The sequence below is a fragment of the Aulonocara stuartgranti genome, assembly GCF_965226115.1.
Source record: "Aulonocara stuartgranti genome assembly, chromosome: 6".
NCBI classification, from domain to species: domain Eukaryota; kingdom Metazoa; phylum Chordata; class Actinopteri; order Cichliformes; family Cichlidae; genus Aulonocara; species Aulonocara stuartgranti.
This window is the reverse complement of record NC_138944.1, coordinates 40127262-40152316: the sequence shown is the minus strand read 5'-3', so window position 1 is coordinate 40152316 and position 25055 is coordinate 40127262. Positions and strand designations below refer to the sequence as shown.

Sequence of the window (25055 nt, the reverse complement as noted above, 5' to 3'; positions counted from 1 at the left end):
ACAATTGCTAACTTTAAATAAAATATATGGAAAATATATAAACAGCAGATTGGCTTGTTGTTTCCAAATCTTTCAGTGATATTAATTAGTTTTATTAAATTAGTTAATTAGTTTTCCATAAACCAAAATAAAATTCAAAATGAGCTAAAGTTAGATCCCATCAATATGTTTACTGAAATATTTTCAGTCTGCTTTCAGTGAAAATACTCAAATTGGGGGAAAAAATGCCACACACCAGGGTTTTTTGTTTCCTTTTTACTGGAAAAGCCAGTAGCCAGCTTCACGGTACTGAGAAACAGAATGAGGAAAATACACCTGGGCATTTCAACAAATAAAACAAACAGGTAGAGAGCAGTTATAGGAGGTATACACACTGAGAGGCAGGGCATTTTGGCAATAATCAAATGTTCCCAGATTCAATAATTTCAGTTCAGATGAATCTTTCATTTCAGTAACTGAAAATATCTACCCTAAAGCAGGAAAAACCCCCACATCAAATACCCGTTAGTATCGTAAACCAGTTTTCCGAGGACGTATTTTCTCTTTGGTGTAATTTCACTATTTCTGTATATATCTGTCTGAACATGAACAGCACCAATGTGAAGTCAACTGGGTCTTTTAAAAGCAACAAATACAGGAGTTTAAATAGACCCGAATACAATGCATTGGGAGAAGTAAGGGCGTGTGAAATCAGTGACAACCTTTACGTTCATTTACTTAATGAACTGTAGTAATGGCTGTCTCTTTACATCGTGGCTCAGTAATCAAAAATAAAGATAATAACTCTATATGTTTTAGGCATTCTTGGCAGAAGACAAGGCAAAAACATGAATCAACAGAACCCAGAGCATAGCAGAAACTGCTATAAGCCAGCACCTGTGGGGGTCATTTCTCTGTGATTTAAATTACAGCAACAAAAACAACCAATTTTATGGCATTAGACATTTTATTGTATTTTTGGGGGGGCGCTTAGGGAATAATGTGTTTACTATTATGTGATATTTTATACTCTGAAAAATCTGTCAAGTATTTAGTGGGCAATATAAACGCTTTTTGTTTTTACCTATTAGAGGAGAACAGCCTAAGACTGCATACCTCTAAAAGCAAAACATTTCCTCCGCACCAAGCATAAATTGACTCTGAATGTTTTCTGAAAAACTTTATACATATAGCAGTCACTTTTTAGCTAAACATTGCTAGCACCAGGTTGGACCCTTTTTGCCTCTAGAACTGTCTTAATTCTTCGTGGCACAGATTAAAGAAGGGGCTGGCAAACATTCCTCAGAGATTTTGGCCCATAACATCACACAGTTGCTGCATATTTGTCAGCTTCACATTTATGCTGCAAATCCAAAAGGATTGGAGGGCGTTTGAGCGCAGTCAACTAATTTTCACGTTCAGAAAATCCGTTTGAGATGCTCTGAGCTTTCTGATATGGTGTGCATGGTACACCATGGTCACAAAAGGATTGACATGGTCAGCAACAATAATCAGGTAGCCTATGTAATTTAATAGATGCTCATTGATACCAAGGGGCCCAAAGTGTGCTAAGGAAACATATCTCAGACTATTACATCACCTCCCCCAGGCTGAACCGTGACTACAAGACGGGATGGATCTATGCTTTTATACTGCTTACACCACATTTTGACCCTCGTCATTCAACTGTTGCAGCAAAAATTCAGACCAGGGAACATTTTTCCAATCTTTCCATTTTTGGTAGACGAATGCAAATTGTAGCCTCAGTTTGCTGTTTTTAGACAGGAGTGACACCCAGCTTCTCAAGGTTCAGCGTGTTGTGCATTCAGAGCAATTTCCCTCTGCATACCTATATTGTAAAACATGACTATTGGAGCAACTTTAAAGCAGAATGGCAATTTCCTCTAACCTCTGGCATCAAAAAGGCATTTATAGCAGCTCACTGGATATTTTCTCTTTCCTTTTTTTCTGTGAACCCTAGAGATAGTTCCCCAAAAGTTAATTCTGTTCATCTGGACGTTTTCAGTGGGAGAAATGTTTCGTCACTCGTCCAAGTGACTTCTTCAGTCTCAGCAGACTGCAGGTTTCCCCAATCTTATAAACAGTACATTTGCATAATGACTGAAACTAGCTCCACTGAAGGAACAATGGGCTGTGAGATAGACCTAGACCTAGAGATAGTTGTGTGAGAGATGGCCTGTCTGGCACCAACAAAGAAATCACATTTTTCCCCCATTCTGATGCTCAGTTTAAACTTCAGCAGGTGATAATGACCATGTCTATATGCCTCAATTCATTCGAGTTGCTGCTATGTGATTGGCTGATTAGATATGTCTTAATGGGCAGTTAAACAGGGGTACCTAACAAGGTGGCCAGTATGTGGACCCAGATTAGTTTAGGATGCTGTTTTAAGAAGATCAAAATAGTGTCTACCATGTTCTTATTTCAATTAAATAGATATTTTTAACAATATGACACAAAACGTCACAAAAAAATCCCTACAAACATCCAGTGATGACTATATATTGAAATGCCTATAGAATAAGCATACCAGCTGCCTTCTAAATGGTTGCTCATAAGCAACACTTACACTCAGCAGCTCTGACTACCAACAGGTAAATCTCTGGGGACCATAGGCTTGCCAACACAAACAAAATGAGGATAGCACTTTTGGTTTCCTGGTAGCTACCGCAGATGAAATCGCAGACAGTATCATATTGTGCCTATATTGTTGAGAGGCCAAAGACAAAGAAGACTTAAAGCAAAACAGCTTGTATCTCAGAATAAACTCAATGGGTTTTAGCACTCAAAGCTCATAGTAGGTTCACATAAAGTAACAACAGTTGGCTAGCTATTTACCCAATAGAAGTGGGTGTTTGTTTGTTTTTTAAAAACAAGGAGTCCAGTTTAGAAAGTTGGGTTATAGCGAAAAATGCCTATTGGCACTTTTAAAAAATAGCTGGCACACTGATTAATGTATAATAGTGAAAATAACCAGTGCTGGTTGCTGCAAGTGAAAGCCACAGTCAATACTCTTAATATATTCCATATACAACTTATACAACTTGAGGAGTTCCTCAAATTGTGTCATATAACATTAGATGAGTTTAAATAAAATGAAGAAATTTACTCACGGGATTTTAAAAAAGCAAAAAACGTTTTTTAGCTGATTCATAGGGTCCAACTTTTGGGGTTCAGTTTCAGATGATGAAGACACCAAATGATTTGACAGGCCTCTGTGGCCCTGCCTCTGTGTGTATACCAGCACTGAGGACATCTTTTAATCCAAAATCCCTTTTTTTGACAAAATGGAAGGAAAAACAAGGAAATGGCAGCAAACAACAGTTGTACAAATTGACCAGTGCATTGTGTTTTAAAAGTCCATTTCAACAGGTTCAGGAAATTGAGTTCATAATTCAGGCTCTGTTTTTGTGCCTGTCGACATGTTTTCAGGTGAGCGTATCTCTACAGTCCCTCCTCAGAAGTCACTGAGTCCACTGCATATGCACCACGATTCAACTGCAAGCACACATCATTCCTCTCATTAGTCCAAATCCACACATAGGAGGATCCATCCCAGTCACATTGGACACACAGATTTCCAGGGACTCTGAATGGCCGATGCTGGAAGACTGGTAGACCAGTACAGACAGTACAGTCCTCCACAGCAAAACCTGGAGATGAGGGTAAAACTATGTATATTAATGCTTTATATTAAGATTTCACCTGAGCATCTCAGTCACAGGATCAAAACATCGTTGGATTAGAACAGTACTATTTACCACTCTAGAAATCAACAGCATGCTGTTGATGAACTAACTCACTCGAGCTGAGAAGAGCTCTGCTGCTACGTCTGCGACTCGGCCTCCTGCCCTACTCCCACTACCCTCCGGATGCTCTTGATTGACAGGTACATCTCCTCCTCAGGGTCATAGTAATAAAACTTACTCAGGTAGGAGATCAGCGGTCTGGAAAGAGGTGAAAATACAGGCAAAAAATCAGTATCAAAATCAAAAGCTGGATTACTGAATGTAGAGATAAAGAAACAGAACAGAAGACACAAAAGTTTTAAACATCAGCACAAAGAATAAATGAAAACCAACCCAGGATTTTTCAAAATATCTCAGCTTTTGGTTGGATACCAATGAAACTATGCTAACACATACTGTTTTTATGAAAAACAAAATGTACCGCCTTTTTCTCTACCTGAATCATGTGGTTGGAGGTTGCTAGGTTAAAACCTCAGTAAGAGCTATAAGTGAAAACCCATCAATAAAGAGTCTGTTAAAACCGTTCCAACACCTTGGAAAACAGCAGCATTGTTCAGGATGCTGGCTTTCCACTCCTGTATATTTCAGCAAGTATATTTCCCAGTTGAAACTGAGTACCTGGGCAGTGGAAGCTCTTGGATGTGGTCGATGCGGACTATTTGTCGGATGCAAAAGCGACAGAGATGTTGAAGTGACTTCACGTTGCTGAAGCGAGACACAGGATACAGCAGCTGAACCGGAGTGGGAGGTAGTCCTGGGACAGAAAGAAACATTTTACTCAGTGAAACATTTTAATTTGCCCTTTCCCAATTTTGCTTTGGGCACTCTGGTGGCCCAGTGACTAACATGTAGGCGTCCTTCACAGACTTTGTGTCCTCTTGTCAACTGTTGTGCCTGTAGCTTAATGGCCAAAAATTCTTACAAAAACATAGTTTTATTTGTTTTGAGACTTGCAGGACTTTTCTTAAAAGAGATGCTGGTTTCCAGCTTCATAATTTTATTCTTGGAATCTACTAGAGCAGCATTTTCATTTTATTTACAGTTAATTCTTATTTATTGTGTACTTTCATGGCTTTGGGATGGTGTATCAGTTCATCCAACTCTCCTTCGGCTCTTCCCCTTTAAGTCAGCTTCTCTTAGTAAACAGGATATCTGATCTCACTGGCATCACGCAGACATAGAAGTAGATCAAACTGTGTGAAACTCAGTGCTTAGAGCAATGTGAAGTATAAACTTCTGGATTACAGGGATTGATTGTACATACACTTCTCTATCAGCATAGGCATCCACCGCTTCAACCTCAGACCACTTCGACACAACTCACAAATGAAGATCATTTCTGTGGAGCGATGCTTTCAACTAACCTGTTGCATGTGAGTCAAGTATTCGCGCTCTTTTAGCTCCATTTTTGGTCTCTACAGACGCCTGAGGGAAGTACCTGTCTCTTTAGCTGCTAAAAGCAATAGATTTTTGGAGCTTTTGCTCTGGCTGAAAATTATATTATCGTGGGAATAGGAATTAAATAAAACAGTAGAGTTGTAGCTATACAGGGAAGCAATGAGCTGAAATTCAATATAAAGCTCCCTACAGCCCATGGTAGAAGCAGATGCAGCTGGTCCGTTACTACAAGACTCCTCACACATTTGATGCATGTGAATGTATAGACTATAGGCTCTCTAAGCAGCCTGATTCTGTCATGTTTAGCAAAGATTATTCAGACAGGTGTAAATAAAGTATTTGCTAGACTAGTAGAGGAGCAATCCACAGGAAATTGGTGCTCGGTGAGTATTTCTAGCTCAAGATTTAGTTTAATATAAATATAACAGTAAAAGATTCGTTTCAATCTGACTCAGTTATGTCTGATAACATTTTGCACAGATATATTTCCCAATCAGAAGATGCTACCTTACTTATTGTCATTTAGGTGTGATGCAGTAAACTACAGTGAATTGTGCGATATAGGTTGGCCTGAGGTCCACATGCATCACATCTGTGTCGGCATGATTCTCATCAGGGGTAAATCTGCTCACGGCTCAATGATATGTGTATAAATCGCACAGGTGGATGCAAAGGATACAATAGCATACAGTTACACTATAGTATACACAAACTAGTGTAAATTTACTGTAAGACATAAATGACCAGATACCTTCACATGAGCATGATGCAAAACCTGAATGTAGACATAAAAATGGTACATATATAGCTATTCTCTCCTCTCCTCCCGGTCTCTCAGGCACTTCTCACTAAGGGGTGATTCAAATGTTTTTTTGATCAGTTGGAGCTGGGTGTTGATATAAAGCCTGTGTTGTTTCACCTGGGACTCTGGAGCGGAGGAAGTAGAGGAATTTCCCATTTTTGGAGTGCATGATGGCTCGCTCGATGAACTCCACCACAGAGTGACAGCGGTCCTCAAACTTCGGGTGACACCACAAACTGAACGTCCCTGCAGGCAATAAAAGAGGAATAGTTTCCTGTATGTACTGTATCATGTGTACTTTTTCAATATCTATAAATCGTACCCACATGAGTAACATTTTTATAAATGCAACTGAGATGAAACTGTTCCTGGATAGTTCTAAAGAGACTAAAGAGAACAAAAAATAAAGCTACACAACAGGAAATTTCCATCAGCCTGTGCAGCTTTAAGATGTAAATCATGCTCTTTAGGCCCTGGAAATAATGCAACTTTAAAGGTAAAGTTCACCACTAAATCACTTTCACATACATTTCTACTGGCTTGAAGCGCTATTTATCCCTTTAGATGGCTTTGATGTGAGGTGCCCAGTTTAGTAGAGCTTTGTGGAGCACGAGGGGCCAGAAAGCACAGTTAACACACTCAGCACCATTGCAGAAATCATGACAAAGTTGCTCAGAAAATCCAGAAGCCTTTTCGTAAACAGTTTCATGCAGGAGTTGTTTACTTTCTACTACCAAAAAAGGGCATGCAGCTAGCAAACATTACAGCTGTCACACTGTTGTGCATATGAGCCTCTGATCACAGGGATACGCAGGCCTCATGCTGCATAGTAATACAGCTGGCAAGTTTAAAAAAAAAGAAAGTGTCATGGTTCTGGGTCATTTGACCTCTAGATAGTCTTGAGCTCCATGTTCAGTATGTTTAGTTTTGCTTCCCCTGTGGTGTCATGTTCATTTGTATCAGCTGTGTTCTCCAGGTGTTTCCACTTCCCTCATTGCCCTTCTGTGTATTGAAGTCCTGTCTTCCTTTGTTCCTTGTCAGGTCGTCTGTTCGTCTACCCGTGTCTGCTCTCCTTGCCGTGTTCATGGTCTGTGGTTTTCCCACGCTCTCTGTGTTTAGATCTTTGTTTAGTTTTTCCCCACTTTAGGTTTTTGGTTAGTTTATCTCTGTGTTATTTTGTCTTTGTTTCTCATATTTCCTGCCTCAAGCGTTTGCGTTTGAGTCCTCTTAAATAAATACAGGGTCTGCTGCCGCAGACATGTGACAAAAAGAAATATTAAGGTAGAAATTACTTTAGAGCAGTTCATAATTACATAATACTGAATAAAAATAATTTACAAACAGCCAATATGTGAACAGACAAATGCTATGAGTGATTCGACTTCCTGTTGACTTCACAGTGGTTCTTTCTCTTGAAGCCTTTCTGCCCTCAGTTCATGCTGGGTCATGATGCATTCATGCAAACAAGATTGTACTGATGCGAACATGTTGTGTCAGTGAAGGCTGCATATCTGTATAATGAATGTGTTTTCAGCCATGATGCTGTGGCCATGTAATAGTGACTCATTAATGTACAGCCCCAGTTATGAACATCTGCATGGGAGCGTGCGTACTGGAGTATGTGACCAGTCACACATTCATCTTTGTACAAGTCACCTTGTTAGTTTGTCACACATGTGAGGCGTGTGCATGTGGCGCCATGTGAGTTATTCATGCTTCATGAGTTTTGGTTTCAATTTGCTCGATCTGTACAGGCCTGTCTGCTTACACATAATGTTTTCAGATCTGTCTATATGTTTACTGTAGACAGATTGCTATATTACTGTATGTAAGTCTGTATGTACAGGGAGTGCAGAATTATTAGGCAAATGAGTATTTTGTCCACATCATCCTCTTCATGCATGTTGTCTTACTCCAAGCTGTATAGGCTTGAAAGCCTACTACCAATTAAGCATATTAGGTGATGTGCATCTCTGTAATGAGAAGGGGTGTGGTCTAATGACATCAACACCCTATATCAGGTGTGCATAATTATTAGGCAGCGTCCTTTCCTTTGGCAAAATGGGTCAAAAGAAGGACTTGACAGGCTCAGAAAAGTCAAAAATAGTGAGATATCTTGCAGAGGGATGCAGCAGTCTCAAAATTGCAAAGCTTCTGAAGCGTGATCATCGAACAATCAAGCGTTTCATTCAAAATAGTCAACAGGGTCGCAAGAAGCGTGTGGAAAAACCAAGGCGCAAAATAACTGCCCATGAACTGAGAAAAGTCAAGCGTGCAGCTGCCAAGATGCCACTTGCCACCAGTTTGGCCATATTTCAGAGCTGCAACATCACTGGAGTGCCCAAAAGCACAAGGTGTGCAATACTCAGAGACATGGCCAAGGTAAGAAAGGCTGAAAGACGACCACCACTGAACAAGACACACAAGCTGAAACGTCAAGACTGGGCCAAGAAATATCTCAAGACTGGTTTTTCTAAGGTTTTATGGACTGATGAAATGAGAGTGAGTCTTGATGGGCCAGATGGATGGGCCCGTGGCTGGATTGGTAAAGGGCAGAGAGCTCCAGTCCCACTCAGACGCCAGCAAGGTGGAGGTGGAGTACTGGTTTGGGCTGCTATCATCAAAGATGAGCTTGTGGGGCCTTTTCGGGTTGAGGATGGAGTCAAGCTCAACTCCCAGTCCTACTGCCAGTTTCTGGAAGACACCTTCTTCAAGCAGTGGTACAGGAAGAAGTCTGCATCCTTCAAGAAAAACATGATTTCCATGCAGGACAATGCTCCATCACACGCGTCCAAGTACTCCACAGCGTGGCTGGCAAGAAAGGGTATAAAAGAAGAAAAACTAATGACATGGCCACCTTGTTCACCTGATCTGAACCCCATTGAGAACCTGTGGTCCATCATCAAATGTGAGATTTACAAGGAGGGAAAACAGTACACCTCTCTGAACAGTGTCTGGGAGGCTGTGGTTGCTGCTGCACGCAATGTTGATGGTGAACAGATCAAAACACTGACAGAATCCATGGATGGCAGGCTTTTGAGTGTCCTTGCAAAGAAAGGTGGCTATATTGGTCGCTGATTTGTTTTTGTTTTGTTTTTGAATGTCAGAAATGTATATTTGTGAATGTGGAGATGTTATATTGGTTTCACTGGTAAAAATAAATAATTGAAATGGGTATATATTTGTTTTTTGTTAAGTTGCCTAATAATTATGCACAGTAATAGTCACCTGCACACACAGATATCCCCCTAAAATAGCTAAAACTAAAAACAAACTAAAAACTACTTCCAAAAACATTCAGCTTTGATATTAATGAGTTTTTTGGGTTCATTGAGAACATGGTTGTTGTTCAATAATAAAATTATTCCTCAAAAATACAACTTGCCTAATAATTCTGCACTCCCTGTAGGTCTGTAGCTTATCTACTGAAATGGTGCTAATAGACTTTAAAACAGCTCAGTCAATTATATGAAGATAATCTGTTAATTTATTGCAAACTACAGTTTGGAATCCAAAACAAATCCCCCCACGGGGACCAATAAAATTGCTGATATGATGAAACTGACTTCATCTCATCTGTAAGTCAAAGCCTTCTACTTGTCAGCTAGATGCCATTCCTAAAGTTTTGGTTAAGGCATGCCTACCTTCTTTGCTTCCCCTCATATCTGCTATCATCTGCTCTTCACTTACCACTGGAACTGTTCCTGCTTCCCTCAAAATTGCTGCCATCACCCCAATATTTTAAAAAAAACTGGTCTAGATCCCAATAATTTTGAGAATTTTCGGCCTATTTCCAATCTACCATTCCTTTCAAAAATTCTTGAGAAAATAGTCGCCACACAACTCCACTCACATTTAACTAATAATAATCTGTATGAACAGTTCCAGTCCAGCATTGAAACAGCACTTATAAAATTAACCAATGATCTTCTTATGGCAGCTGACTCCGGTTTACTTTCCATTCTTATTCTCCTCGATCTGAGTGCTGCTTTCGACACTATTTCTCACTCTATACTTCTCAGTAGGTTAGCCTCTATCGGTCTCTCCCATACTCCACTAGCCTGGTTTAAATCGTACCTGTCTGATCACACTCAGTTTATTCAACTCAAATCCTTCACTTCTCAGCCCTTTCCTCTGACCACTGGCGTGCCCCAGGGATCTGTCCTGGTGCCCCTTCTTTTCATTATCTACCTTCTTCCACTTGGACACATTTTCCGTAAATACAATATCCAGTTTCACTGTTCTGCCAATGAAACCCAGCTTTATCTGTCCACTAAACCTGATTCTGCTCTTCCCCCATCCTCCCTCACCCTCTGCTTAGCCGAACTAAATTCATGGTTCTCTTCTAATTTTCTCAAACTCAATAGTAATAAATCCGAGCTCCTCTTGGTCGGCACTAAATCTACATTATCCAGAACCAACAGTTTCTCTGTTACTATCAATAACTCGCCGGTCTTCGTTTCTTCCTCTGTGAAAAGCTTGGGTGTCATCCTCGACAGTACTCTATCTTTCAATTCAAACATTAATAACGTCACTTGGTCTGCATATTTTCAATTGCGCAACATTAATCGTCTCCGTCCTTTTCTCACCCCACATGCCACTGCCATTCTTGTCCACAGCCTTGTTACTTCCAGGATTGATTATTGTAATTCACTTCTTTTTGGTCTTACTCAGAAATCCGTCCACAAGCTCCAACGCGTCCAGAACTCTGCTGCCCGTATCATCACCAGGACCCCTTCTGTCCACCACATCACTCCTGTCCTGCAGCAGCTTCATTGGTCAAATATCGTATCAATTTCAAAATACTCTTGTACACATTTAAGGCTATTCATCATCTTTCTCCTCCATATCTCTCTGATCTGGTTCAGATCACCGCCCCATCTCGATGTCTTAGATCCTCTTCTTCCCTTTCTCTCTCCGTCCCCTCCCCTCTTCTTGCCACCATGGGGAGCAGGGCTTTCAGCTGCTCTGCTCCACGACTCTGGAATTCTCTACCTCCTGATTTAAAAATTTCTCTTCCTTCACTCTCTCTTTAAGTCCCAACTCAAAACTCACTTGTTCAAAATAGCTTATCCCACATTACCTCTCCACTCTGCTATTGTAAATTTGTTTTATGTCCTATACTTTTATGCTGCTTTTTTTATTCTACTGTGTACAGTGTCCTTGAGTGTTCTGAAAGGTGCTTTCAAATAAAATGTATTATTATTATTATCATTATTATTATTATTATCATATCTTATGTTGCTTTACATAAGATACTTTACACAACAAAGTTCTATAAGTGCAAACTTGAGTAAAATCGTGCCAAAGTATTTTCTCCAGAGGCAAACATTACGTTTTTTGTGCTTTTATTCCACAAATGTATCTGTGTGAACAGTCTGACCTTTTTTTGTTATTTGCTTTCGGTTCCACATCTCATTTTTAGACTCAAACTGTATAGCTTGTGCACTTTGTATGCTATACTTGGCTCTCTAATGCATAAGGTGTTGTTTGGAACCTGCTGTGTTTGTCTGGCAATCACGAGTGTGGCAATAAATCAAAGTCTAGATAAACATCTTCATCTTTAATGATGAAATTTTTGACACATTAACATTTATTAACATGTTGCATCAAGATCCTTCTCTATGCCTATGCTCACCTGCAGCGTATGAATAGCATGAAAACTGCTTTTGTTTGGCAGCTCTTTCTAAATACACTTCGCACTAAGTGAAGAGTGGCTAAAGTGGAATATAGAGTACAGTTTGATGTGCACATTTGTGTATCATACTTAGCTTGCGTGTGTGCATGAAGGTCTTACGTGACTCATTGTGGTAATATGTGCTCACAAATATCCGCGTTACACGCCTGAGATGTTGAATAACCATCATATGGGACTGTGTGAGTGGGTGTTTGTGTGTTTTTTGAAGCTCTATCTTTCATTTTAGATTTATAGTAAGAATAAGAAGAATAAGAATAACTTGACATAACTGTGAATCAACCTCTTAATACAGTTGTAACTTGCGAGACTTATACTTTATCTTCTACAAGGTTTTGTAGCCCTATATATATGGAATATTTGCCAACTGAGGAGCACCATGAGGATTAGATCCTTTATTGGATTTAATGATGTAAAGTGTTTGCACTTCAACATTACTTGATACTCTTCTTTTATCAATTTCATGCTGACAAATATGAGATTGGTCAGAATGCAAAGATAAATCTTTACCTCCAAAACCTTAAAAGTCTGAACCCCTCATAATCTGAACCTACTATGACTGTCCACAGAAAAAGAAACACACAGACAGAAAAGGAAGGAGGGCAAACTCTCTAACAGAATAAGCCTGTAAATTCAGTCCAGTACAACTTACCCAGACCTCTGAGCTCTATCCTAATGCTACCCATAATCTATAAACTCTATAAAAACTAAATAAGAACCAGAACTGAATAATAATAAGTCTTACTAGAAAGATAATGACATCAAAAAACTAAAACACAACACATGGCACATGACACCAGCTATCAGTCTGAATATCTTAATGTCACTTTCATATCAGATACACAGAAAATCTTTGTCCAGTGACATCGCCGAAATATTTTTGAATGCAATGATTCCCTCACAGGAAAAGCTAACACCATACTACATGGAAACAATGCACATTAATAATCTTAGAAAAGGACTGGTACAAGTATCGTCAAAGCAAAATCTATCTTAACCTTGCAAGCTGGGAAGATGTGATAAATACAGCAGAATGGTCAGTTTATAATAAACAATGTGGATTCTAATTAATTAAGATAAGACTGAAAACACAGTTTGTTCTGTCGCCTGAAGCATCATTGAAACCGTGAATATATAGCTGACTACATACACAGCACTGCAGCCTCGCTTTGTCCATTTAAATTGACTAATAAGCTGGTTTATAGTGTAGCATCACTGCTAGTGTAGAATGGTCATGTTAGGAGGATGTTTTTCTTTATCTAGTTCAGTGGATTACTCTAGAAAATTGCCTCTGTTAAGTTCATAAATAATCCCATCTGAGACGTGTGTGTGTGTGTGTGTGTGTGTGTGTGTGTGTGTGTGTGTGTGTGTGTGTGTGTGTTTCTCACCTCTGTAGTGCTCCATGCGAGTGTGGTGTGTGACTCCCTGTGATCTGAAGCTGAGGCTCAGGATGTACCGAGGGTCTGAACTGTCACGAACCAGGAAGGATCCGTCTGGTTTACCCTTCAGCTTCATCTCCGCATCCTCCCAATTCATGGGACCCCAGTACCAGCCGCACTGCAGGTTGAACCCCCAGCCCCCCAATAAAAAACAAAGAACCCCCCCCCCAAAAAAAACAAACAAAAAAAAAAAACAGAGAAGCATTCTTAGTTATGCTTTTCTTTTCTCTGATCAATAACCTTTGGAAATAACCTCTACATAAACAGATTGTAAAGCCATCCCAAAAAACAGAAGACCTTGTACATTTTATGGATTTATAGGAAGTTACACTTTGTATAGTTGACCATACAATGAGAAGATACATCAATATCATCTTACCTTCTCCAGTTCTCTCAGACTGGCGGTGAAGTTGCTGGCTTCCGACCGCCGCAGGGCACACAGCATGGGGGGTGGGGCCTGTCTGATGGGGGGTGGACCATCAGCTGATGATGGGTTGGAATGAGGAAGGGCCCGTAGGAAAGCATCTATATGAGAGATGTTAAAGGTGCCAGATGAAGCATTTTTAACATAAACATGTCTATACTACTAACTGACGCACATTAGCTGATTATAATGAGAGCGGGAAGTCACTAATCTCTGACCACAATTCCCATCATCCCTCGGGACAGATCTTACCATTGAGGCTGAGACTGTGCTGGATGGTAGTGTGGGAAGGAGGAGGAGGAGGAGGGAGAGGCAGAGGAAGAGACTGCAGAGAGGCGCCCATGACGCTCACTAGGAAAGGCCCAGGCTGGGGCCCGGCTATGTCGTCTGGAAGAAGCGCAGGAAGGAAGGGAGGAAGGCAAAGGAGGTAAATGAAGACAGTAGGGAGGAAGGAGAGAGGAACGACCGAGAGAAGAAGAAAGAGTGAGGAAGAGGAAAAAAGAAAAGGTGTTAGGAAAGGTGAAGGAAGGAAGGAGGTTTTGTCAGCACCATCGACAGAAAGTCTCAAGCTCGGAAATGAAACTTTACCACCTTTATAATTGACAAGTATTACACATAAAGACCAAAAACAACCACGCATTTATCCAAATCCTATGAGTGTAATCAAACCTAACACATCCTGCTAGGTTGTCTAAAAACTATTAAATCAAAAAAATACATAAATTAATATGCAAACAAATGCAAAAAAGGGTATTAAAAATAAGTGCAGGCATTATTTAATAAAATGTCCATTTACTTCTGGTGTGTGTAATGTATATTCTTTTCCATTATTTATTTGTATTCTAATATATCAATCAATCAATCAATCAAGGCTTTATTCGCCACGTGCAGGTTGCCCTGCGGTGAAATAGGACCCCCCTCCTGACCTTACACACACAACACAGACATCACATGGGGATACAGGTCGGAGATCGGTAGCGTTACAGAAAAACACTGAAATATACACTACAATGGGAAAGTACAAGAGGAAAAAAAGAGACCTCTACTCTACTGGGCTCCTGGGAGGACAGCATGAGAACAGGAAACAAAAAAACTCCTCTGCACAAAAAAGCGCATAAATGCCCACAGCACAACATTATGGATCCCGTGACAAGCCACAGGGTCGGGTGGGGAGTGAGGAGTAATCCGACTCAAACACAGCAGCCATCCTGCCCAGCGCCGAAAGGGTGTCCGCATGAAGTGATGGTGCTTTTTACTTTAGTGCGAACAGCTCATGTGAATTTCAAAGCTGTTTTAACAGTCCAACACTGGTCTCTCAATCTCGCGTTGGAGAGCCATGAGCTTCTCCATGATGTTATCAAACTTGCCTCTGTGATGTTGTCATTCTTGTGCTCAAAGAGCCGATTCTGAGAACTCACGACCACAGTGAGCCTCCCCAAGATGTAATCCAATTTGCGCTCAGAGATGTTATTCCGAGCGAGCCCCTCCAGATGTAATCCAGTTGGCACTCAGAGGTCTTGTTCTATTCACAGCAGCCGTAGCCTCACCAAGATCTTATCCGTGCTGACTCAATGAGCCCATTTTGAGAAACTCACGCCTCTTCCCATCGTTTCAATCCCAGCGGGCAGCTTTGTGGGGGTTTGAACAGCCGGTTCTGCTTTCTTAATTCTTCGATAAGTCAGGGCCAAGCCAGCTCCGATCAGAACCCTGTTACCATGGTTCCGAATAGGTAGATATCTTCAGCACTCAGGCTCACCCGAGCCCAGACTTCTCGTTGAGAAAGGGGTGTCAATTGCATTTAGGGACCAGTTGATCCAATCCATAATTCCTCTTTTAGGTTTTAGAGAACAGACTGTGAGAGAGTGTTCCAGGGAAAAGTAACACAAAAAACACAAGACTAGACAAGGACATAAGAGGCTAAGCAGGGAAGATATATATATATATATATATAACACCCAGCACGCCCCTGCGGGCGGTTTATCCTTCAAGCTCGGGTCCTCTACCAGAGGCCTGGGAGCTTGAGGGTCCTGCACAGTATCTTAGCTGTTCCCAGGACTGCGCTCTTCTGGACAGAGATCTCCGCTGTTGTTCCCGGGATCTGCTGGAGCCACTCGCCTAGCTTGGGAGTCACTGCACCTAGTGCTCCGATTACCACGGGGACCACCGTTACCTTCACCCTCCACATCCTCTCGAGCTCTTCTCTGAGCCCTTGGTATTTCTCCAGCTTCTCGTGTTCCTTCTTCCTGATATTGCTGTCATTCGGAACCGCTACATCGATCACTACGGCCGTCTTCTTCTGTTTGTCTACCACCACTATGTCCGGTTGGTTAGCCACCACCATTTTGTCCGTCTGTATCTGGAAGTCCCACAGGATCCTAGCTCGGTCATTCTCCACCACCCTTGGGGGCATCTCCCATTTTGACCTCGGGACTTCCAGGTTATACTCGGCACAGATGTTCCTGTACACTATGCCGGCCACTTGGTTATGGCGTTCCATGTATGCCTTGCCTGCTAGCATCTTGCACCCTGCTGTTATGTGCTGGATTGTCTCTTGGGCATCTTTACACAGCCTGCACCTGGGGTCTTGCCTGGTGTGATAGACCCCAGCCTCTATGGATCTTGTGCTCAGAGCTTGTTCTTGTGCTGCCATGATTAGTGCCTCTGTGCTGTCTTTCAGTCCAGCTTTGTCCAGCCACTGGTAGGATTTCTGGATATCAGCCACCTCCTCTATCTGCCGGTGGTACATACCGTGCAGGGGCCTGTCCTTCCATGATGGTTCCTCGTCTCCCTCCTCTTTCTTGGGTTTCTGCTGCCTGAGGTATTCACTGAGCACTCGGTCAGTTGGGGCCATCTTCCCAATGTATTCTTGGATGTTCGTTGTCTCATCCTGGACTGTGGTGCTGACACTCACCAGTCCCCGGCCCCCTTCCTTCCGCTTAGCGTACAGCCTCAGGGTGCTGGACTTGGGGTGAAACCCTCCATGCATGGTAAGGAGCTTTCTTGTTTTTATGTCAGTGGCTTCTATCTCCTCCTTTGGCCAGCCTATTACCCCAGCAGGGTACCTGATCACGGGCAGGGCGTACGTGTTGATGGCCCGGATCTTGTTCTTACCATTCAGCTGACTCCTCAGGACTTGCCTGACCCTCTGCAGGTACTTGGTGGTTGCAGCTTTTTTAGCGGCCTCTTCATGGTTCCCATTCGCCTGCGGGATCCCCAAGTAACTGTCCTCTATGTCTGCAATGTTGCCTTCTGGTAGTTCAATCCCCTCAGTTCTGACTACCTTCCCTCTCTTTGATCTCACTGAGGGGGTTCAGGCCTATGCAGAACAGCAGTGGGGACAGAGCATCTCCTTGGTAGATCCCGCACTTGATGGTGACTTGTGCTATGGGCTTGGAGTTGGCCTCTAGTGTTGTACGCCACATCCCCATTGAGTTCCTGATGAAGGCTCTTAGGGTCCCATTGATCTTGTACAATTCTAGGCATTCCAGTATCCAGCTGTGGGGCATTGAGTCATAGGCCTTCTTGTAATCAATCCAGGCAGTGCACAGGTTGGTCAGTCTGGTCTTGCAGTCTCGGCTGATTGTTCTGTCTACCAGTAGCTGGTGTTTTGCGCCTCTGGTATTCTTGCCAATTCCTTTCTGTGTCCCGCTCATGTATTGACCCATGTGCCTGTTCATCTTAGCCGATATGATGCCTTCCATGTAGTACTGAGGCAGGTATATCGCACTTGGGGCTATGAGCCCAATCTCGGGTGGGGGTGATGATATCGCCCCCCTGACCTGGCGTCCTGACTCCTCCTTGCCGTAGCATTTGTGTTGTACCTCGTCAATCTCTAGCTGTGAGAGCAGCTATATATATATATATATATATATATATATATATATATATATATATATATATATATATATATCCACATATACACACACACACACACACACATGCACACATACACACATATACACACACAGTGGGGCAAAAATGTATTTAGTCAGCCACCGATTGTGCAAGTTCCCCCACCTAAAATGATGACAGAGGTCAGTAATTTGCACCAGAGGTACACTTCAACTGTGAGAGACAGAATGTGAAAAAAAAAAATCCATGAATCCACATGGTAGGATTTGTAAAGAATTTATTCGTAAATCAGGGTGGAAAATAAGTATTTGGTCAATAACAAAAATACAACTCAATACTTTGTAACATAACCTTTGTTGGCAATAACAGAGGTCAAACGTTTACTATAGGTCTTTACCAGGTTTGCACACACAGTAGCTGGTATTTTGGCCCATTCCTCCATGCAGATCTTCTCGAGAGCAGTGATGTTTTGGGGCTGTCGCCGAGCAACACGGACTTTCAACTCCCGCCACAGATTTTCTATGGGGTTGAGGTCTGGAGACTGGCTAGGCCACTCCAGGACTTTCAAATGCTTCTTACGGAGCCACTCCTTTGTTGCCCGGCGGTGTGTTTTGGATCATTGTCATGTTGGAAGACCCAGCCTCGTTTCATCTTCAAAGTTCTCACTGATGGAAGGAGGTTTTGGCTCAAAATCTCACGATACATGGCCCCTGGGGCGTCTGTATCCAGTAAGGGTCCTAAGGCTAGATCATTTTGACCCCACGGGATGAGATCTTGCGTGGAGCCCCAGATCGAGGGAGATTATCAGTGGTCTTGTAGGTCTTCCATTTTCTGATGATTGCTCCCACAGTTGATTTTTTCACACCAAGCTGCTTGCCTATTGTAGATTCACTCTTCCCAGTCTGGTGCAGGTCTACAATACTTTTCCTGGTGTCCTTCGAAAGCTCTTTGGTCTTGGCCATGGCGGCGTTTGGAGTCTGACTGTTTGAGGCTGTGGACAGGTGTCTTTTATACAGATGATGAGTTCAAACAGGTGCCATTCATACAGGTAACGAGTGGGGGACAGAAAAGCTTCTTACAGAAGACGTTACAGGTCTGTGAGAGCCAGAGATTTTCCTTGTTTGAGGTGACCAAATACTTATTTTCCACCCTGATTTACGAATAAATTCTTTACAAATCCTACCATGTGAATTCCTGGATTTTTTTTTCACATTCTGTCTCTCACAGTTGAAGTGTACCTCTGGTGCAAATTACTGACCTCTGTCATCATTTTAGGTGGGGGAACTTGCACAATCGGTGGCTGACTAAATACTTTTTTGCCCCACTGTATATACATATAATATATATATGTATCCTCTTATTTATGTGTTGTTGTTTTTTTTTGTTTAGTTCACCTCGCAGCAGTAGAAAACATCATCTACCAGTCATTACAAACTGTATTACCAAAAAACAAAGTCAGTGGAAGTAAAAATAGACAAACAGGAAGACTAAATGTTTTTCCCTCTTCTTTGCTATCGATTGAGTCACTGCATCCAGATTTCAAATTAAATCTGTAGATTGCTGTTGACCTTTCAAAAGCTTCCACAATCAGATTACAGCAGATTATAAAAATTCGTCTGTGTCTGAGTTTCCAGAAATGTCCGGCGGTAACCAAAACTACTAAGCAAGACAGAAATATTAAGAGAAACTGCCTGGGCTTCAATTCCATCTGAGCTATAGCCCAGCTGCAGTGAAGCTCTCTGAAACCAAAAGCTTACAAAGGTTTGTTTTTTTATGGGCTTTATACTTCATGGATACTGTAAGTGAACTACTACTATTGGAAGAAGACGAGAAGAGAAACAGAAACTGACAGGAAGTAGAGAAAAGTACCTAAGAGACTGAGACTTCGACGAGGAGGGGGTGGAGGTGTAGGTGGGTGTGGGTGTGGCGTATTCGCCCCTCGCCGTGAAATATCCACATCCACTAGAGAAACGGTCTCACCTGAACACAGGAGGAAGAAAAGATAAGAAGAAATTGAGAGAAAGAGGAAAGTGAGCAGACGGTAAGACAGTGAAAGGGGCTGTGCTTTGTGAACCTGTAACTGTGTGTTGTTTTGTCTGTGCTGCAGCATGCCATTAAAGCTGCACCAGGCAGGATGTTTATGGAAAATTACACCCAGCTAATCAGCCTAAATCACTACAATAAAGGAGAATATCCCATCTCAGCTAATTGAAATGCTGCACATTCAATGTTTACCGAAGTCAAACCCTGCAGTAGGGCATGGTTGCTGGCAGCGAAAGAAACAAAATCAAAGGGTTAAGAGCCAAACCCTCAAGAGCAGAAAAAGCTGGACTTGCCCACATCCAGTCTCAGCCACCAACATCGCTTTAGCTCGCTTTTTGGTTGTGAAACATCACATACAGGCTGGGCTGGTAAACATGAGCAAGCCATGGGCACGACTTCAGGGTTTTGAAAGTCCCCAAGATTTCAAACGAATCATCCTCACAAACTCTGCAACATGAAGCAATGCTGGGTGCAGCTTTAATGTTTTGGTCTAATTGGAGGTTGTGAAGCTTGTGCTCACAAACTCCAAAAATTCTCAGTCTGTGAGTAATGTGGGAGACTGCATAGAGGGAACGTCAGAGGCCGCCATAGGTGCTGAATCAAGTTTTGCCTTATGAGCCACAAACCTTCTCTCCCTTTTTACCTTTGTGTTAAATCAGCTTTTATCTACTGCACCAGTTGCAGTTTTAGCATGTAGTGTTTTGGTAAATTGTGAGATGACCATGTTGGGGTCTCACTGACATCATAAAGCTCCAAAAGTAGAAAAAAAACTGAATGAAACTGACCATTAGATCTTTTTGAAGACTGAGATTTGTAGCCACAGATATTACTTTTATATACAATTACATCATTATCTGAAGCATGGAAAAAAGAACACAGCAGGTAACTTTAACAACATTTGGTCTCACTATACTCTCCAGCGTTATAGGATCTACTTCAATATTTATAGTTGTAAACACTCGCCATACTTAATATCTAATCTCAAGACGTAACATAAAAGTACTTTATATCAGGTTCATGTTGACTCAGTTTCACATTCTACTGCCCCAAATGTTTTCTACAGCACTCGCTTCTGTCAGTCTGCCCCAGGGCAGCTGTGGCTACAACTGTAGCCTCCACCAGTATGTGAATGTGAGAGTGAATGATTAGTGGAATTGTAAAGCACTTTAAGGGCACCGAAAAGCGCTATATAAATGCAATCCATTATTATTATTATTATTATTATTATTATTACTATTATTATTATATGTGGCTTAATCTGCACTACTACAAGTGCACTACTTACTCCTGTCTAAATAACTTGTGCGTAAAAACGCAGGGCCAGCTGTTTTTTGGACTTATTTACAAGTTGATAAAATAAAACTACATTTGTGAACATTTTACATCTGCAGTGGGAATTAATGAGTTTGGATCAGTAATTCAAAGAAGTTTGTCATTTGGAGTGAAATGTGCTTACTTGTTTCTCTTATCTTGCAATGTTTGTCCAAAAAAAGGTTAAAAGGGTGAAAGAAAGATAAAAACTGTCTAATTTTATTCTTATGACTTGCTAACTGTGCATATAGGATGGAAATCATAGACTTTATAGGGCTTTTCGTGTTATACATTTGTGCTAATCTTGGCTTCTTGCATCAGCTTCTTGGATAGAAATGAGACTGGAAGTGTCTTCCAGTGTATCCTTGGACTGCCTGGCTTTGGCATCAAGCTAACATTTTTACTAACACGTGGAAGTGTTCCACCATTGTAACATAAGATTGTTCTTCTTATGTGTTTTGGGTGACAGACTGGATATGTTTGACAGGTATGTGTGATTTTATTAAGAAAAATATTCCCCGAAAAAGTTCTAAAACAAACTCCAGACTCAGCTTTAAATTAATCTTCAGACTGTCACGTTACATCATTTCATCTTTCAGAAACAGGACCCTGTTTTGGAGGAGGATTATATTTTTGTGATGGGATTCAATGTGAAAATTTCAGATATGTACAGAGAGAGAAGGGGTTATGTGAATTAGTTACTACAAATTAACGTCAAAGATAGTAAAGGCAGACATGAAGAATTTTTAAAATTTTAAAAAATTTTAATTTTGTTATTTCTGCTGAATGTTTTTAACTTCAATCACTGAAAACAATATTGATCGTATTATACTGTTTTTTGTTTCCATTTAAATGATCAAAAGAGACCATTTTCACTCAAGCCCCACCCACTTGCTAATTAAAACTCCTTTCTAATGAGCAGTAGCCAATCAGAAGAAAAGTGGCTTAAAACAAGATTGTTCTTAAAGGTGTAGGTGCTAAAACAGCTTGTCTTATGAGTTGCACCAACACTCAGTGCAAGATGAAAAAGGATTGTTTAAAACCTCCCAAGTAACATCCAAGAATAAAAATATAGAGCTGGAAATGAGCATAATATGTTCCCTTTAAACATCCATTGTTTAGTTTTATCAGCCCCAAAGCCTAAAGTAGATTTTAAGGTTAATTACCAGCTTAAACAACATGTGCTTCGATTCAAAGTATGAATGGTTTGCCAAATGGAGCTGAAGTTGTGTAATTATTGCAGCAAAGAGTATATCTGCTCCTCTTTTCTGGTGAAAAAAATAAAACTTAATATCTTAAAGGCTCCTCATGTGTACAGTCACTGACTCTGTTAAATCACACCTCTGCTCAGGTTATTGTTGGATGTGCCAGGAGCTTGACACAACATTCCTCCGTTTTGTCGCTTTTATGTGACAATAAACTGAATATTTTGACGTGGTTGTGGCTTCTTTCTTTTTTTTTTTTCTTTTTTTTTTTTGGAAAAAGGAGTACATTCAGAATTCATACATTTCTTTCTCAAATTAACAGTTATACTATTATGTTGATTACTTACAAGCTTATCAGAAGGTTTGGGTGATGGATATCAGAGGGGTTTTCCTCTCTGAGCACAAAGCTGTGAGAGAATCAAAACCAAAGCCAAAGCAACCCTTACCAGTGAAAGTTGAGAGAGAGGCAGAGAGGGAGGCTGGGGAAAAGGCACTGTGGGCCCTGGTCAGTCTGGGCTGGCTGTGGCTGAAGAAGAAGAAGAAGAAGAAGAAGAAGAAGAAGAAGAAGAAGAAGAAGAAGAAGAAGAAGAATTATGAGAAGAGAATTAGATTGCAGAAGAAGTATTAGTGCAGTCTCTGCTTAGCTTTAATAGTGTGTGGGTCCTGCAGCTCTATCTCTCTCTCTTTTTGCATTTTCTGTTTGATGCTCTTAGCTCCAGCACTAAAGACTTCTAAAGCTATGTTTTTTAATCATAGCCTGCCTTCAGTGTGCTGCTGTGAATAATGACTTAGCTGTGAAGACAATAGAGGGTGACAAGCCAGAAAGGTTAGAACAAAATCTCAGCATCTAATAACATGTAGCACCAAAAAGTTCTAAAAGAAAGATCTGGCAGATGAGAGAGTTCAAGCCTCTGGAAATCAATGTTCAGCTTACAGAAAAGGTTAGGATGTTTCACTGGCCGAAATTTAATAATGGACTTCCTATTTCGTATGTTAGGTTAGACTTTTTAAAAAGTCTCTGACCTACATGTATTAAGACAGCTTTTATGTTTTTAACTTGCTATGTTTACTTGTTCTGACCCTGACAGAAGATCTGTTTAGGATTTCTTACTTGTCTGCATCCTGCTCAGCACCCGCTGCACACGCCATGTCCACCAGACTCCCGGCAGAAGATACTGAATAAGTCACTGAGGGCCTTTTGTCCAAAAGGTGACTGGAGCCGCTGCAGCTTTTAGTCCGGAACAATTTGCTCAGTCTGATCTTTAACGAGCCCTTTTTTGACTTCCCTGGAACTTTGAGCATCTTTTCCCCGCCCGTGGCCCTGCCCGTGGGAGTCCGGGGCGCACTGGCGCACCGCTCCGGCCGCCTTCTGGGTGTCGATGCCTGGCTCAGGTTCGGGCTTGTGGCCCAGGGCGAGCTCTGGGCCGGGGTAGTCGACGATGACTTGGCTGAAGCATGCGTGACAACCTCTGTATTCCCACAGCTTACCTGCGAGAGCCGGCCGGATAAGTTCCCGTGGAGGCTGCACACCTGCGTGGCAATGTGCGCCGCAGCCGCTGCTTCTGTCGCCGTCTCCTCCACCTGCCTCCTCAGTTCCACTTGAAAACTGCTGATGGAGAAAGCCCCGGACATTTTCTGAACTATTTCCCTTTTCCTGTTGAGTAAAAACTCCCGGCGTCCGTTTTCATCATCTGCCTCATCCTCCGGACACTCGTCCATGTCCAAACCGTCAACGTCCCCGTTCCCCAGCCCTTCCAGCACCAACAATGCGTCGCTAGTCTCTGTTGGGTCATCGCCTGGCTCTACTCCCCCTCCTGCCGGCCTATGTGCACTCTGACACGAACAGTGTGGGAGCTCGCCTGCTTTGAACAGCATTTTGGGTACCGCGCCAACCCCAAGCTCCCCGAACCGCCGGGCCAGCTCAAACACGGCTCCTTCCCTGTCCCTGGTGGCGCATCCCCATTTAGAGTCAATCACGGTGAGAGGGTTAGATCTCTCCGTCAACACGGGCCACTCTGGCGTAGTGGCGATGAGTCGATGCCGGTGGCATAGCTCAGCCGCTCCCTGCATCTCCACAGAGGCTGGCGAATGCGCTCCCCATGTCCGGTCTAGCAGGTTCTGCTGCTGCTGCTGCTGAACCTCTCTGACACTCAGAGTGTTGTTATTGACCGCTGGGCTGGAGCAGCCAGATCCCGGGCTCTGATCCAGAGCATCCCTCGGCTGATTCCGACGGTCTAATTCCAAAATCCCCTCTCCGTTCCGCATTATATTGGAGAAGACTAGCAACTGAGGCCGTAGGCCGGGGCTGGGAGCGAAGTCAAACCCCTGGGCCTCCATGGAGCTCTGCGGCGGCGGAGGCGCGGACAGTGTGGCTCGGCTCTCCGTCACCCCAGAGTCAGGTGCAGCCGTGCCCTCGGTGCTCGGCTGTGCTTTGTTCAGGTGGCTGCTGGGATGCTGGAGGCCCTCCGTTGGATCTCGGCTTATATCCAAACCCGCTTTGACGCCGCTGTGAGCCAGGACCTCCTTCCCCAGCCCTGCCACCACTCCTCCCGGCGGCAGATTCCCGTTTTCTGCGTCCAAGCGGTCATCCTCGGCCACGGAAACCAGGCGCATCAACACAAAATCGGGCGACATATCTTGAGCGGTGTTCATAATTGTTCGTCAGGATCACGAAACGAGAATTGCTAGGCGATCTGCTCTTCACATAGCTAACCGCATAGATCTCGCTCCTATAATAAAGAAAGGACCAAGCCGCTGCTGCCTCCCATAAATAGGCTATGAGCGAAAACGTTAAAAAAATATATCAGGCGATGTTTTCATCCTCCTCCTCCTCCCCTTCGCCAACGCAGCGTCCGTTAAATATGTTGAAGAAATGCGTGCAGTTTGCTCCGGGCAGCAGGCGGACCCCTGGGTCAGACATGCGGTCTGATTTCAGTAGAATAAAAGCCAGCAGAGTCTCCGGTCAGTGACCACAGTCTGCCTCTCTGTTCCGAGCCAGGCCCCACCCGCTCCTCCTCCGCTCAGCCCATAATATCACTTTATGATGAGAACCATAAATTCGACGACAGCATCTTAATATCACAGAGTTGGCCTATCCAGCCTCACATCTGAACAACTGATTTTTGGTTTTCCGTCTT

General features: G+C 42.4%; 1 protein-coding gene across 2 annotated transcripts; it reads right to left on the bottom strand.

Moving 5' to 3' along the window:
- Window positions 1-258: 258 nt before the first annotated feature.
- Window positions 259-25055, bottom strand: socs7 (suppressor of cytokine signaling 7). 2 transcript variants are annotated; one of them, XM_082536077.1, is made up of 9 exons: window positions 23030-25055; window positions 22365-22444; window positions 19229-19339; window positions 13463-13608; window positions 13033-13201; window positions 6067-6195; window positions 4368-4503; window positions 3804-3947; window positions 259-3653 (listed from the first exon to the last, which is right to left on the bottom strand). In XM_082536077.1, the coding sequence occupies exons 1-8, from the start codon at window positions 24568-24570 to the stop codon at window positions 3827-3829; spliced, it is 2433 nt and encodes an 810-aa protein (XP_082392203.1). In that variant the 5' UTR covers window positions 24571-25055; the 3' UTR covers window positions 259-3653; window positions 3804-3826. The 2 variants fall into 2 exon arrangements, with proteins under 2 accessions (XP_082392203.1, XP_082392204.1); XM_082536078.1 differs by lacking the exon at window positions 19229-19339.

Coding starts and splice junctions, on each gene's coding strand:
- socs7 (XM_082536077.1), bottom strand. CDS start 24,570: ATGAACACCGCTCAAGATATGTCGCCCGATTTTGTGTTGATGCGCCTG. Junction 22,445..23,029: donor GCTGAGCAGGATGCAGACAA/GTAAGAAATCCT, acceptor CTTCTTCTTCAG/CCACAGCCAGCCCAGACTGA. Junction 6,196..13,032: donor TCGCATGGAGCACTACAGAG/GTGAGAAACACA, acceptor TATTGCCTGCAG/GGACGTTCAGTTTGTGGTGT.